Raw genomic sequence first — 16,740 nt, forward strand, 5'->3', positions numbered from 1 at the left:
AGCTTTGGCTTCTTCCTGCTCCTTTTTGGACACATACGATTTCATTTATTTATAGATATTGTTTATGACACTTTATAAATATTCTTGTTTTGTTTTTTGTATGCTGTTTCACACTTGCTTTTTATTCTTTTATTCTGTTCGAAATAAAGAATTAAATAAAAAAAACAATTAAAAAACAGAAATCCAAAAGAAGCAAATCACAAGCACTATTTGCAGGAAAGATTGAACGAAAGGCTGAGGTTAACTATTCTAATACATTTTTAATTTCCTTAAGGAAACATGAGGCTGCAGTTGTAAATCAGAAACTTCAAGTTTTGTCTGTCTCGTGTGATTTACTTTCTCGTGCCAGGAGTTAAGGTGGAGTGCTCAAAATATGTGTCTGCAGAGATGTACCGTTGCAGCAATGGACATAAGAAAAAATAACAAGGAAAAAATAAAATTATAGCAGGTGTCTTTCTGAATTGCTATTCTAATTAATAAGATCATTGTTGACACCTTTAACCTCAGTCCCAGTTTTCTGTACCAACCCTATGTACCCTGTTTCCAAAAATGTTTGATCTCTGCGTTAAATAAAGACAGCAGGCGAGCCTCCACAGGCCTTTTGGAGAGAGCGAATTCCAGAGATTCACCCCCCTCTGCGTGAAGAAATTCTTTTTCATCTCTGTCCCGAATGGCTGACTTCTTTTTGAGATTGCCACATCCAGTTGTAAATAGTTGCAGACAAATAAACACTAACGGTTGAAAGGGACGTTAAGACTATCCACTTCTTCTACAATGGTGAGGCCATGTGAATGCTGACTACTTCTCTGAAGCACGTCTTCTCTTGCCCCCTACATCACACACCACCCTCTTGCCCCCTACATCACACACCACCCTCTTGCCCCCCCCCTCCCTCACATCACACACCATCCTCTTGCCCGCCCCCTCCCTCACAGCACACACCATCCTCTTGCCCCTCCACAGCACATATCTTCCTCTTGCCTGCCACAGCACTTGCCCCCATAACACACACCCTCATTGTTCTGTACATAACCCACCCTGCCTCCTACCATACACATCCTCCTCTTGCCAACTACAGCACATACCCACCTCCAGTCCTGTACGGCACACACTCTCCTCCATTCCCATAGAGCATGTATCCTCCTCAGTCCTATATAGCACGCACCCTCCTCTGCCCCCTTCTACACACACCATCTCCCTTGCCCCATTCTCTACCCACAATATGCCTATCCCTTACTGTAAACTGTTCTGCCAATCCCCTTACAATTTCTGCTCCTCACCCAATTTTCCCAGATCCTGGTCCTCCCCACCTCCAGCCTTTTCTTCAGTCCTGTAGTTTGTTAGTCATTCTCTCCCTTGTCCCGTGGGGACCTAATATTTTTTTTCCATTCACCTACATTCTATTTTAATAATAACAAATGGATTCAATGGGAATATTAATTATCTTGTTAAAATTCACCTTTAATGACAATTTATTCTGGTGGTTCAGTGAAAAGCAGAGTATAATAAGAAATAACTAAACATCAGAAAAACAGAAATCAAAAGAGCTGTAATTATATTGAATGCAAAAGTAAACTTGACAATTGTAAGCCAAATATTCAGAGTTTCTTAAAGAAAATGTATAGAGATATTTAAGTAATAAGGATCTAGAATCCAAACTCTTTTGTGCTTTGTAAATTTGTGGAATTCTCTGCCTCAGGCAGTGGAGGCCGATTCATTGGATGCATTCAAAAGAGAGTTAGATAGAGCTCTTAGGGATAGCGGAATCAAGGGGTATGGGGAGAAGGGAGGAATGGGGTACTGATTGTGGATGATTAGCCATGGTCACATTGAATAGCAATGCTGGCTCGAAGGGCCGAATGGCTTACTCCTGCACCTATTGTCCATGTATGTAAATATATTTTTGTTTCTGCTAAACGAGAGGATAATTAAAATATAATTATTACAGTGTATTGTTGCGCATTCTTTGTGACCATTGTTTGCAGCTGTGAAGGTAATGTGTTTATTTTGGTCACTGTTCAGTAGTCTTGCTCCAAACATTATAAGGATCTGGAGCAGAGAAACGATTAGCCAGTGAATTAGCCTCCAGCATGTAATGAACAGCTTTGTCCGAGACTCATCTGTTCACTTTGTCAGCTGTGATCCTGTGAAGACACTGTCCCTGTTAGATTCTGGACAAGCAGCTAGTGGGGTGACTGAAAGGCTCATGGACTGCTGATAATTTCATAGCTTGCCAAGAGTATCAGTGTTTTGATAATCCACTAAGAATTTATCTTCATATGAGAAGTCTGCGTGAGAAGTGTTTGCAGTAAGTCACAGTTGGAGGCAAGAGAATGTAACACAAAAACATGATTGGACCATTATATCCTTTGGGTATGCTCTGAGGTCGCGACTGTATGTCCTCACTGTTGCTCCATATCCCTTAATACATGGCAAGAATATATATATTACAGGGTTGACACTCTGGTTACTGCTTCCAAGAAGTACTGGGAACAGTGACCACTCATACTGTGGTCTCTACACTATCAGGTGTATAGCTTTGAACTTATTATTCTGGTATTTCTCTTAATTTTTCAATGAAGCCCTTAATAACATTTGAAAAAAGACACCTTGTTAATGATCTGTGTATATCATGAATGGTTAAAAAGACCTGTTCACAATCCTTTCACTATACTACAGTGCGGTAGAATGGAGCAGCTAGTAGAGCTGTTGCCTCACAGTGCCAGATATCCCTGTTCGATCCTGACTTCAGGTTCTTGGTTCTTGGTCCTCCAAAATATTCCAAATGGAATTTAAACTGGAGATGGCAGAGGGTGGACTTAAGCAAAAAAGGATTATTTCTGGTGTCTGTGGCGTTTGCACATTCTCCCTGTCTGTGTGTCTTTCCTCAGGGAGATTGGATTTCCTCCTACTTCCCAAGGATGTGCAGATTTTTAGGTTAATTGGCAACTGTAAATTGCCTCTAGTGTGTGGAGAGTGGGTGCGAAAGTGAGATAATGTAGAACTAGTGTGAACAGGTGAGCAAAGGGCCTGTTTCCCGGTTGTATCTCGTAACTAACCTAGACGAAATTGCAGCATGAACATTCTCCATCTTCAATATTGTTCCAGATTTTTACGTTTTTTAAGTTTCCATTTCAGTTTTAGTGAATTATAGCAAATGCTTATTTCGACTGTAACTCATTTTACCTGCCTCTGTTTAAAACTACTTACCATAGACAATGTATTGTTAACAAGATTTAAAACATCTTAATTTTTAGAATGTTCTGTCTTCATTGCAGTTATGCAAAAGCAGCATTTTGCTTAGAAGAACTTATGATGACTAACCCTCACAATCACCTGTACTGTCAACATTATGCAGAGGTAAGAGGGGAATAACTTTCTTCTGTTGTGCAATTATTCTTAACATGTTCGGTTTGATATTTATTAATTATGTTGTGAATATAAAGAGCAGATACATGCATATTTTAGTACCTTTCTAGTTCATTAAACAGCCCGTCAAAAATGTACTTTTGATTTGAAGTTGCTGGCATAACGATCTTCGCTCTCGCTCTCGCTCTCGCTCTCTATCTCTCTCTCTCTCTCTCTCTCCCAAATGTACATAAACGTTCAATGGTTACAATACATCAAACATTTCATAATACAATGGTGCAATCAATATTAATAATGCTCTCGACATCCCGCGGTGACCAGCGTTCACGGAAGGCGTCCAGAGTCCCCTCTCCAGGGACACGCGAGCACGGACATAGGCCCGGAAGAGGGACACCAGCCGACTCTATTGTGACCATCGACCGCCCACTACCTGGACCTATGAATGGCCATCTTGGCCAGACCCAGGAGTAAACCAACAGGGAGATCCCACTCCCCCCGATTGGCCCTCCCTACTCCCTGCCTTGTGCCCAAACACCAGGATCGGCGGACTAAAATGCAACCAGAACTTGAGGAGCAGCCCCATCAGATATTCGTACAGGGGTAGAAACATAGAAACATAGAAATTAGGTGCAGGAGTAGGCCATTCGGCCCTTCGAGCCTGCACCGCCATTTAATATGATCATGGCTGATCATCCAACTCAGTATCCCGTACCTGCCTTTTTCTCCATACCCTCTGATCCCCTTGGCCCACAAGGGCCACATCTAACTCCCTCTTAATAAGCCAATGAACTGGCCTCAACTACCCTCTGTGGCAGAGAGTTCCAGAGATTCACCACTCTCTGTGTACAGGGGTAGCAACCTCACACACTCCATATATGTTATTTTATCAGTCCAATTCAAGAAAACTTGATTCAAACCATTGCTGCTAAAATCAATGTTTTATTCTGACCGCGCTGGATAATTCTTTAAACCTTTCAACACAGAGCTAGAAACTCTGGGGCAGGTCGAAAGAACTACTGACTTTGGTACAAACGTAACACATTATATAGGTATTAGACATTTATGGTACAGAAGGAGTGGCAAACTATTAACAAATCATTTGGGTTTACCATACATTTACCTTGTTTGCATTAACCAATCAACTAAATCCTTCCCAGTGATTGACAATACGTATAGTCACATGAGTTTCCCTTTTCTGGCCTCTTTACAACCCTTTTTCCCTCTGTGGTTTTCTTTAACCTCTTTGCTCAAAATCATTTAAGTTCAATGAAGTAAAACCACAGAAATATAAAATTAATTCTCAGAAACCACCTCTCAGAATATAAAATACACATCATACACACAAAACATATATTTTCACTTTGGAAAATAAAGTTCATAATTTTTATGAATAGTTCTATGAATAGTAATAGTATAGTGATAGTTCTACAACTTCATAATTAAAATACAGTTACTTATGGATTAAATATGAGTTTTGCCCCATTCTTACAAAGTGGTAAGGACTTAAGTTATTTCTACAATCCCCAACCACACAAAGGCCACAAATTTTCACACTTGATAAATTATAATTACTTCTTCCCAAGCTCGGGTCTAGTTTCATTCTGAATTACAACCTCCCCCTTCTATCTCTGGACGAAAGGAATGTAAGGCCTCCTCACTAATAGCATTCCACACAGCAAATGGATGATTATCAAAACAGAGTTAACTTTCTTAGTTTTCTATAAACATAAGAAACCACCCTTATACAAAGGTCACACAACCATCACCTATGCCTTATCTCTTATCTCAACATAAATACATTTAAACAGCGAAAACACGATCACATACCATTATCAAGCCCTGGTACCCAACACCCAATATAGACGACCAAAAATCCCCTTTATGGCACACCCGAGCTCAAAGATGTGTCATAAAGAAAGGACACATGATACTCATGTCCTGAGAAGAAACCCATCAATAACCTATACTCTAAACACCAAACTAAACCAAATACAACTTCTGACAACGTTATAGCTGCTTCAAAGCAAACAAAGCTATGCCTCTTCAGATCAACATTTCAATGTTATGATAAGCCATCTGTTCTCCTGTGTGTTGTGTTCATTGCACTTTATTTCTTTGTGGGGCTATGTATTTCTGAAAACCTCAGCTCCAAGTCCTTCTCTTGCAACTTAACATAAATTCCTCACACAAAAGTTACCATCTGAGCAATTCTATTGTATAATATTTCCTCATATACACGTGGAACACGGTCTCTACCTCGCCACAGAAAATACAGGCGGCCGGCGAGCCCGTGAACCGACTCAAAAGTCTTATTACACGCCACCGCTCTGTGCAACACTCTCCACCCCAGGTCCCCAATGTAAAGGGGGAAGACTCCAATGTGAAGGGGGAAGACTCACCACCGGGGACCGCTCCCACCTTCAGATGGTAACACGGACCGCCAAGGCATGCATGGACGGAAGACGAAGGCAAGGAGGTGCAGAATGTGCAGGAGCATTCTATACTGTATGCATCTCCCCGCATCAGGAAACGGCGCGCTGGGCATCTCGGAAATGCGGCACATGTTGTTTGGGGCCGGCGCCCGAGAAATATCCCGGAGCCTGGGCCCGATGAGCAAATCCGACGGAGCGGGGGTAGACTCAGTCAGAACCACTCCGAGCACACGCCTCTCCTCGACACCCACCATGACAGGGTGAGGACCGGCCCCCCTCACGGCCACAACACCCCCTTCCCCCTGAGGAGCAACACGCTGGCTGAAGACGACCAAATTCCCCACTCTCAACACATCGCAGTAGAAACTAGGCGGACCCCATATGGCGGGGCAACTGATGTATTAAGGAGAGAAAATGTTGTATCTGCAGTAAATAATTGTTGATATTAGATACAAGGTTGAAGAACACAATGCAATCCCGCCTGCAGTTTTTTGTATTCCTGGGTCTACACGGAATTAAAATAATCCAGAAACAGCTTTCTACATTATAGTATCATTGGAATATGTCTCTCATTATTGCAAAAGGACAGTTGAAAACCCTTGAGACTATTTCATCATTCAATCAGATTGTGGCTGATCTATATCTCAACTTTAATTACTGCCCTTAGGAACTACAGGCCACAGTTAAAATAGAACTTTGGTACTTGGATTCAAGTCCAGGAAAGTTGATTGGATGCTGTAGTTAATGTGGGTTTACTTGAGCATACACAGTTGTGCAATGAACAATGCATTTGTAAGTCTGCACTTTCAGTGTTTCAGTTGCAAGAATGAAAATTATTTTTCTTCTGTCTGGGTGCGGAAAATAAGATTTAAGGGGATACCGGTATAATGCTCTACTTTTCTGATCAGGGATTTGTCAGCATATCTAGTGGGGAAATCCTAGCACAGAATATTTACTCGGAATGGTGAGACTGTGGAATTGGCCGCCACAGAGTGTATACGAGGCTCTTATTTCTGTGCAGTTCAACACTTGCCGGCCAAATGGGGAGAGGGAGATCAAGATGTGTGTTTTGCTCCCTGCTCTCACCTCAGTCTTAAATGACCTCCCCTTTATTCTAAGACTGTGGCTCCTGGTTCTTGACTCGCCCAACATTGGGAACATTTTACCTGCATATAGCTTGTCCAATCCTTTTATACTTTTATATGTTTCTATAAGATCTCACCTTATCCTTCTAAACTCCAGTGAATACAAGCCTAGTCTTATCAATCTTTCCTCATATGACAGTCCCGCCATCCCAGGGATCAATCTCGAGAACCTACACTGCACTGCCTCAATCACAAGGATGTCCTTCCTCAAAATTAGGAGATCAAAACTGTACACAATACTGCAGATGTGGTCTCATCGGAGCCCTATATAAGTGCAGAAGAACCTCTATATACTGAAATCCTCTTGTTATGATGGGTTGGGTATTAATGGTGTAGCAAGATGGATTCAACAGTGGCTGAATGGGAGATGCCAGAGAGTAATGGTGGATGGTTGTTTGTCAGGTTGGAGGCCAGTGACTAGTGGGGTGCCACAGGGATCTGTGTTGGGTCCACGGTTGTTTGTCATGTACATCAATGATCTGGATGATGGTGTGGTAAATTGGATTAGTAAGTATGCAGATGATACTAACATAGGTGGGGTTGTGGATAATGAAGTAGATTTTCAAAGTCTACAGAGAGATTTATGCCAGTTGGAAGAGTGGGCTGAAAGATGGCAGATCGAGTTTAATGCTGATAAGTGTGAGGTGCTACATCTTGGCAGGACAAATCAAAATAGGACGTACATGGTAAATGGTAGGGAATTGAAGAATGCAGGTGAACAGAGGGATCTTGGAATAACTGTGCACAGTTCCCTGAAAATGGAATCTCATGTAGATAGGGTGGTAAAGAAAGATTTTGGTGTGCTGGCCTTTATAAATCAGAGCATTGAGTATAGAAGTTGGGATGTAATGTTAAAATTGTACAAGGCATTGGTGAGGCCAATTCTGGAGTATGGTGTACAATTTCGGTCGCCTAATTATAGGAAGGATGTCAACAAAATAGAGAGAGTACAGAGGAGATTTACTAGAATGTTGCGTGGGTTTCAGCAACTAAGTTACAGAGAAAGGTTGAACAAGTTAGGGCTTTATTCTTTGGAGCGCAGAAGGTTAAGGGGGGACTTGATAGAGGTCTTTAAAAAATGATGAGAGGGATAGACAGAGTTGACGTGGATAAGCTTTTCCCACTGAGAGTAGGGAAGATTCAAACAAGGGGACATGACTTGAGAATTAAGGGACAGATGTTTAGGGGTAACATGAGGGGGAACTTCTTTACTCAGAGAGTGGTGGCTGTGTGGAATGAGCTTCCAGTGAAGGTGGTGGAGGCATGTTCGTTTTTATCATTTAAAAATAAATTGGATAGTTATATGGACGGGAAAGGAATGGAGGGTTATGGTCTGAGCGCAGGTATATGGGACTAGGGAAGAATACGTGTTCGGCACGGACTAGAAGGGTCGAGATGGCCTGTTTTCCGTGCTGCAATTGTTATATGGTTATTATATGGTTATATTAAGGCCAATATTCCATTAGCTTTCTTCACTGCCTGCTGTACCTGTAAGCCAACTTTCAGTGACCGGTGTACAAGGACACCCAGGTCTCGCTGCACCTCCCCTTACCTAACCTAACCCCATTGAGATAATAATCTGCCCCCTTGTTTTTGCCGCCAAAGTCGATAACCTCACATTTATCTATATTATACTGCATCTGCCACGCATCTGCCCACTCCCTCAACCTGTCCAGGTCACCCTGCAACCTCCTAACATCCTCTTCACAGTTCACAATGCCACCCAGCTTTGTGTCATCCGCAAACCTGCTAGTGTTGCTCCTAATTCCTTCTTCCAAATCATTAATATATATGGTAAACAGTTGCGGCCCCAACACTGAGCCTTGCGGTACTCCACTCACCACTGCCTGCCATTCTGAAAAGGACCCGTTCACTCCTACTCTTTGCTTCCGGTCTGCCAACCAATTTTCTATCCATGTCAACACCCTACCCCCAATACCATATGCTCTAATTTTAGTCACCAGTCTTCCGTGCGGGACCTTATCAAAGGCTTTCTGAAAGTCTAGATACACTGCCATCGAGACTGTGGGTCCCCATCCTACCCCTTCCAAAGTCCACAATCAGTTCCTTGGTGTTGAGGGCCAGGTTATTGTGCTGGCACCATTTGGTCAGTCGATCGATCTCACTTCTATACTGAATCATCCCCATTAGTGTTACGTCCCACAACAGTGGTATCGTCAGTGAACTTGATGATGGAGTTCACACTTTGACCGACTACACAGTCATGAGTATAGAGTGAGTACAGCAGGGGGCTGAGCACGCAGCCTTGAGGTGCTCCCATGCTGATTGTTATCGAGGCTGACACTTTTCCACCAATTTGAACAGTCTGTGGTCTGTGAATGAGGAAGTCGAGGATCCAATTGCAGAGGGATGCGCAGAGACCCAATTCTGAGAGTTTGATAACCAGCTTGGAGGGGATGATAGTATTAAATGCCGAGCTGCAATCAATGAATAACAGCCTGACATATGAGTTTTTGTTGTCCAAGTGGTCCAAAGTGGAGTGGAGAGCCAGCGAGATCGCATCCACCGTTGATCTGTTGTGGCAGTAAGCGAACTGCAGTGCGTCCAGGTTTTTCTCGAGGTAGGAGTTGATTTGCACCATGATCAACCTCTCGAAGCACTTCATCACCTCCGACGTTAGTGCCACTGGTCGATAGTCGTTGAGGCACGTCACCTTGCTCTTCTTGTGCACCGGTATTATTGATTCCCTTTTAAAGCAGGTGGGAACCTCGGACCTCAGACCTCAGAACATGACCCGTGTTCTAAAAACCAGTGGATCACCAACTTCCTGACAGACAGGAAGCAGGATGTGAGGCTGGGAAAGCACATCTCGGACCCGCAGACCGTCAGCATAGGAGCACCACAAGGTTGGACATACCCTCCCCTCTCCTTTACTCTCTCCACACCAACGACTGCACCCCCACCTCCTCCTCACTCCCCGCACTCACCATCAACAACGCCACAGTCACATCTGTGGAGCCTTTTAAGTTCCTGGGAACCATCATCTCCAAGGACCTTAAATGGGGGGCCACCATCAACTCTACAGTCAAAAAGGCCCAACAGAGGATTCAATTCAATTCAATTCAACTTTATTGTCATTGCAAAGATACAAGTATGGGTACAACGAAATGCAGTTTAGCGTCAGTCCGTAGTAATAGTGCAATATAGAAATAAAAAATACAGAATAAGCAAACAATGTGGACGGAGAGACTGGAGAAATCTGTACTTCCTGTGGCATCTGAGGAAGCACAATCTGCCACAAGCAATGATGGTCCAATTCTATATAGCCATTGTAGAGTCTGTCCTCACCTTCTCCATCATGGTCTGGTTTGGCTCAGACACCAAGCACGACATCCGGAGGCTGCAGCGAATCGTTCGATCAGCTGAAAAGGTTTTTGGCTGTAATCTTCCCCCCTATTGATGAACTACACTGCAAGGGCCAGGAAGCGAGAGGGTAAGATCATCCCTGACCCCTCTCACCCTGGCCAAAAACTCTTTGAATCACTTCCCTCTGGAAGGCGACTCCGGACTGTCAAAGCCGCCACGGCCAGACATAAAAACAGCTTTTTTTCCCCACAAGCTGTAGCTCTACTCAATAACCAAAAGTCTGTAGCCTCCTTTTGCTCTAATTTTATTTCATTCACATGTTTAAACTATAATGTTTTATTCTTAATGTTTTAATGTTTTTATGTTTCACTCTTAATTGTTTACTGTATGTCGTTTTGTTACTTGCAAGCAGAGCAGCAAGGCAAATTCCTTGTATATGTACATACTTGGCCAATAAACTTATTAATTAATTAATTAATTCATTCATTCAATGGTATCTACACATTTACCGACAACGTTGGCCGAATTATGGGTGGTGATGGGTCTGTGTACAAATTTGAGATGGAACACTCGGTCAAGTGGTGCCACAATAACAACCTCTTGTTCAATGTAATCAAAACTAAGGGACTAATTGTTGACTTCAGAAAGGGCAGCCAGGAGACCATGTGACTGTTTTCATTGGTGAGTTGGTAATGGAGAGAGTTAGCAGCTTCAAAATCCCGGGCGTTAACACCTCAGATGATCTGTCCCTGGTCCAATCATAATCACTTTCTTAGATATTTAAAGAGATTTTGGAATGTCACCAAATATTTGAACGAACATCCACATATAGACGAGATGTTGCTTCAAGCCAGAAAGATTTTCATTGTACCTGCACCTCCCATACTCATGCATGATACTCAATACTTGACTTGAAAGCACAGAGATGACATATGGAAGGGACTCGAGATGAACAACATTATCTACCAATGGCCTGTTATTGTGTTTTGTTCATTCTGTGTAATCACACCACAACCACCCATTTTCAAGTACATGCTTTATATTTTAGAAGACAATATGAGTCGCTAAATAGAAAGTAGAAAATAGAAATAGAACAATTAGTCCCTTAGTTTCAATCTGATTTCACGGGCACTGTATTGATTGAAAGTGCCCTTTGCATTCTATTATTATAAATTTCCATATTTCACAGGTGAAATACACTCAAGGTGGACTTGAAAACCTGGAAATTTCTCGCAAGTACTTTTCTCAAGCTCTGAAACTAAACAACAGAAACATGCGGGCTTTGTTTGGCCTTTACATGGTAAGTTTAAGCTCATGAAGGGAACCTGCTCCATTTAAGTCATATAAGTCATCGATCTCTATAAAAGATTGGGTTGTTTTCATTTGTGACAGCGTCTTCAACAATGAGAGTACCATGAAACAATGGAAGGCTATTGACATTTAAGCCTAGGGATCTAATTAATCCTGCTCTTTCCCAAAGCCTCCTGCTAGTTTTCCTCTTTATTAATTTTCCTTGTGAAAGTTCCAAATGAAACTGCTTCCACTGCCCCTTAAGGCAGAACCTCCCAGATCAGAGCAACTTGCAGTCTAAAAGAAATCCAACTGAACCTGGGCCATCTGGTGACCAACCCAGCTGCCAGTGGAAAGAATTAATCTCCTTAATGAAAACCTTTAATTTGAGATTTGAATACTCCAATTAAATTTCATTGTTTCTGCACTTGAGGCATCTATTTTTCGGCCTCTCATAGACATAGACATAGAAACATAGAAAATAGGTGCAGGAGTAGGCCATTTGGCCCTTCAAGCCTGCACCGCCATTCAATATGATCATGGCTGATCATCCAACTCAGTATCCAGTACCTGCCTTCTCTCCATACCCCCTGATCCCTTTAGCCACAAGGGCCACATCTAACTCCCTCTTAAATATAGCCAATGCACTGGCCTCAACTACCTTCTGTGGCAGAGAATTCCAGAGATTCACCACTCTCAGTGTGACAAATGTTTTTCTCATCTCGGTCCTAAAAGATTTCCCCCTTATCCTTAAACTGTGACCCCTTGTTCTGGACTTCCCCAACATCGGGAACAATCTTCCTGCATCTAGCATGTCCAACCCCTTAAGAAATTTGTAAGTTTCTATAAGATCCCCCCTCAATCTTCTAAATTCTAGTACAAGCCGAGTCTATCCAGTCTTTCTTCATTCTCTTCATGTGAATTGGGAGAAGCATTTGGCAAAATCTCTCCATCATACTTCTCAACAACGAAAAGCAACTAAACCATGTTGGAAGTGTTTGAAATATGTCTTCATTCAGGGTTTACGGGTTCAATATATGCTTGGTCAGTGTAGCAATATACAGAGAATTTTTCATAATGCACCAAGATACATTCTTGTCTCCTAACAACAGGGAATCACAGAATGATTAGAGCTGGCAAGGAGGTCATTCGGTTAATGTGACTCAATGTAAGAGCAATGTAAGAGCATTACCTGCGCTCTTTCCTTAGCTCATCAAATTATTTGAGATACTTATCCAGCTCTTTGTTGAGTGCAGCAGTTGAATCTGCTTCCACTGTTTCCCTGGTTCCAGATCCTGACAGTAAAGAGAGTTTTCTTCATGCTACCAGTGGTTCTTCTGGTAATCACCTCCATTTTGTGTCCTCAAGTTCCTGAATTCTCGTCCAATCTCATTTATTTTCCAACTTTCACAATTTGAAACCTCAAATCCTCTCCTATGTTCCATGGAGAACAAACCCATCTTCAGTCTATCTAAAAACTAAACCAATGGATAGGCCAGAGTTTTATCGCTCAATGTTACTTTCTTTGCACAGTGTGCACCTAAGGGAGAAGTTGAAAGACATTTTCTCTTTTCTCTTGAAGGCTGCAAGTCACACTGCTTCTAACCCTAAAGCCAATGCTAAAATCAAGAAGGATAACATGCGATATGCTACTTGGGCAGCTCTGCAGATCAACAAGGCGTATCAGGTAAGTGAAGTTGCAGATAGCTTTTTACGTAAGTCCCGTTTAGATTCACATGAATTGATTATTACATAACCAGAGTCCAATGAAATTCCTTATTTGCATGAAGGACACAGTGTAAAAAGTATGCATACAGTGATGATAGATACAACAACCTTCCTTGAAGGTGGAGTAGCAGGTAGATAGGGTGGTCAAAAAGGCTCAGAATATTGAGTATAGAAGTTGGGAGGTCATTTGCAGTTATATAAGACATTGGTGAGGCCGCAGTTAGAGTTGTGTATTCCGTTCTGGGCACCATGCTATAGGAAAGATGTTGTCAACCTGGAAAGGGTACAGAGAAGATTTACAAGAATGTTGCCAGGACTCGAGCGTCTGACCTACAGTCAGGGAGAGGTTGAATAGGCCGGGACTCTATTCCGTGGAGTGCAGCAGAATGAGGGGTGATCTTGTAGAGGTGTATAAAATCATGAGAAGAATAGATCGGGTAGATGCACAATCTCTTGCCCAGAATAGGGAAATTGAGGACCAGAGGACATAGATTAAAGGTGAAAGGGAAAACATTTAATAGGAATCCGAGGGTAACTTCACACAAAGGGTGGTGGGTGTATGGAATGAGCTGCCAGAGTAGGTAGTTGTGGTAGGGACTATCGCAACATTTGAGAATCATTTGAGAAACATTTTTGGCATTGGATAGGTTTGGAGGGATATGGGCCAAACACTGGCAACTGGGACACGTGTAGCCAGGCCATATTGGCCGGTATGGGCAGGTTGGGCCGAAGGGCTTGTTTTCACGCTGTATGGCTGACTCTATGACTCTTTAACAGATGCAAACTAAAAGAATGGTGCAAAGATTGTAGTACAATTTAAATTAGTGCAAAAAAAAAAAGTAAGGTGCAATAATGGAATATCCGAATGAGGTAGAGTTCAGAGTAAGAATATATTGCCACATCTCCAGGAAGAAGATGTCATAGAGTAATGCTGCGCGGAAACAGGGTCTTCGGCCCAACTTGCCCATGCCGACCAACGTGCCCCATCTACTTTAGTCCCATCTGCTTGCGTTTGGCCTGTATCCCTCTTGACCTATCCTATCCATGTACCTGTCTAAATGTTTCTTAAACATTGCGATAATAGCTGCCTCAGCTAACTCCTCTGGCAACTTGTTCCATATGCCCATCACCCTTTGTGTAAATAAATTACCCCTCAGCATTCCTCTTACATCTTTCCCCCCTCACATTAAACCTATGTCCTCTGGTTATCGATTCCCCTCTGACACTTTGTGCATTTACCCTCTCTTTTATTCTTCTCATGATTTTGTACACTTCTATAAGATCACCCCTTATCCTCCTGCACTCCAAGGAATAAAGTGCTAACCTACTCAACCTCTTCCCCAGGCTCAGGCTCGAATCGTGGCAATATCCTCATAAATCTTCTCTGCACCCTTTCCAGCTTGACAACATCTTTCCTATAACGTGTCCAAAACTGAACACAATAGTCTAAATACTTTAACCTCCCAACTTGTATACTCACAGCTCTGACTGATGAAGGCCAACGTGGTGACCACCCTATCTCCTGCAATGCCAGTCCCTCTGCTCTACAGCAGTCCCCTTGTTACAAGATGCAACACCTCACATTTCACTGTATTTAATTCCATCAACCATTCCTCTGCTCACCTGCCCAACCGATCAAAATCATGCTGCAATTTTTGACAACTATCTATCACCCATTTTGTGTCATCTGCAAACCTGCTAACCATGCCTTGTACTTTCTCATCCAAATCTTTGAGATAGATGACAAACAGCAATGGGCTGAGCACTGAACCCTGAGGCACATCACTAGTCACAGGCCTCCAATCCAAAAACAAAATAACCCTTCCACCATCACCCTTTCTTTCTTTCCATGAAACCAATTTTCCATCGATTCAGCTCTCTCTCATTGGATCCCATGTGGTCTTCCAGAGCAGCCTACCATGCTGAACCTTGTCAAATGCCTTGCTGATACCCATATATATATACACACAATGTCTACAGTTCTGCCCTCATCAACCTTTTTGGTCACATCTTCAAAAAACCCAATCAAGTTCATGGGACATGATCTCCCACCTACAAAACCATATTGACTATCCCTAATCAGCCCTTGTCCATCTAAGTGCATGTATACGGTGTGAATAATATGAAACAAGAAATTGTAGATGCTGGAATCAGGAGCAAAAAAAAACGAACTGCCAGAGGAAGTCAGTGGGTCAGGCAGCATCTGTGGAGAGATTGGGCAGACAATGTTTGGTCATGACCTTTCTTCAGACTGAGGACAGACGTCATTTCGAGTCGGGACCCTTCTTTAGACTGATGACAGATGGTATTTCAGGCCGAAACTTTTCGTCAATCTGAAGAAGAATGTAAAAGAGGTGATTAGTTCTGAGTTCAGATAGCAGTGAGGAAGAAGCTATTTTGTTGTCACTGATGAATACACTTGCCTCGTGTGTATTGTCACTTGTATTTGTGTATGTTTGATTCACGTGCATTTCTCTACATTACTTACAAACCCCAAAACATTTGAGTTGATTATTTTAATAGTCATGAATGTTTAAATTATTGGGAAGCTTCCTAGACCTCAGTTAATTACTAAATGCTCAATTTCACTTTTAGAATTGTTTGGCATCATGTACTTCAAGTATGCCAGAGGATAGCAGTTCCAAAAAAAGCCTTCCCCTTGCCTTGGATATTTTTACCAGCTGTATTCAATTCATTTTCACACCTAACAAGGGGAGGCTTGAATTTAAAGCTTTGAAACTAGCCAGTACACTATATCAGCCATACCCAATTGTGCCAGTAAGAAGGTCTACTAAAAAAGGCAGATGTTTTAATTGTGCAAACTAGGTAAAAAGTTTAAATAGATGTCACATGCAATAATGATCGTAATATTAATTTTACTTTGCGATTCTTGAAAAACAGTTTGTTGGTACTTTCAATGCAATGGGTCAGTTAACAGTCATTGCATTATACAGCTGTATTACATGTAAACAGGCTTTTCAGCCCAATCCTGCCAATCCAGTTCCAAGTCTTTCCTATCCATATATGTCCAAATATCTTTTAAAAGTCATAATTGTATCCGCTTCTGTGACTTCCTTTGGCAGCTCATTCCAGATACAGACCACCCCAAGCAAAAAAGTTGCTCCTAATGTCTAACTTAAATCTCTCCCCTTAAGCCTATGTCCCCTAGTATTAGAATCCAATACCATAGGGAAAACAATTGAGCGTTCATTTTATCCATGTCCTTCAGGATCTCATACACCTTAATTTGGTCAACCTTCTGAACTCCAAAGAAAAAAAGCCCATCCTATTTCTCAGTTTAACTAAAGCCTGCAAGCCCAGGTATCATCCCAGTGAATCTCTTTTGCATATTTCTAATAACATCCTTCCTGTAGCTGGTCGACCAAAATTGCACATGGTACTCCAAGTGTAGTCTCACCAATAACTTGTACAGCTATATTATGATGTGC

The 16,740-nt window shown here is 42.2% G+C and overlaps 1 protein-coding gene across 1 annotated transcript in view; it reads left to right on the plus strand.

Moving 5' to 3' along the window:
- The window catches only part of emc2 (ER membrane protein complex subunit 2), a 145,195-nt gene that overhangs the window by 83,547 nt on the left and 44,908 nt on the right, over positions 1-16,740 (plus strand). Inside the window, exons 8-10 of the mRNA XM_055634679.1 lie at positions 3,279-3,360; positions 11,463-11,573; positions 13,146-13,250. Coding sequence (XP_055490654.1) covers positions 3,279-3,360; positions 11,463-11,573; positions 13,146-13,250 — 298 coding nt within the window. The remainder of the gene's footprint in view (positions 1-3,278; positions 3,361-11,462; positions 11,574-13,145; positions 13,251-16,740) is intronic.

This window comes from Leucoraja erinacea, chromosome 4 (genome assembly GCF_028641065.1).
Source record: "Leucoraja erinacea ecotype New England chromosome 4, Leri_hhj_1, whole genome shotgun sequence".
In the NCBI taxonomy this organism is placed as follows: Eukaryota; Metazoa; Chordata; class Chondrichthyes; order Rajiformes; family Rajidae; genus Leucoraja; species Leucoraja erinaceus.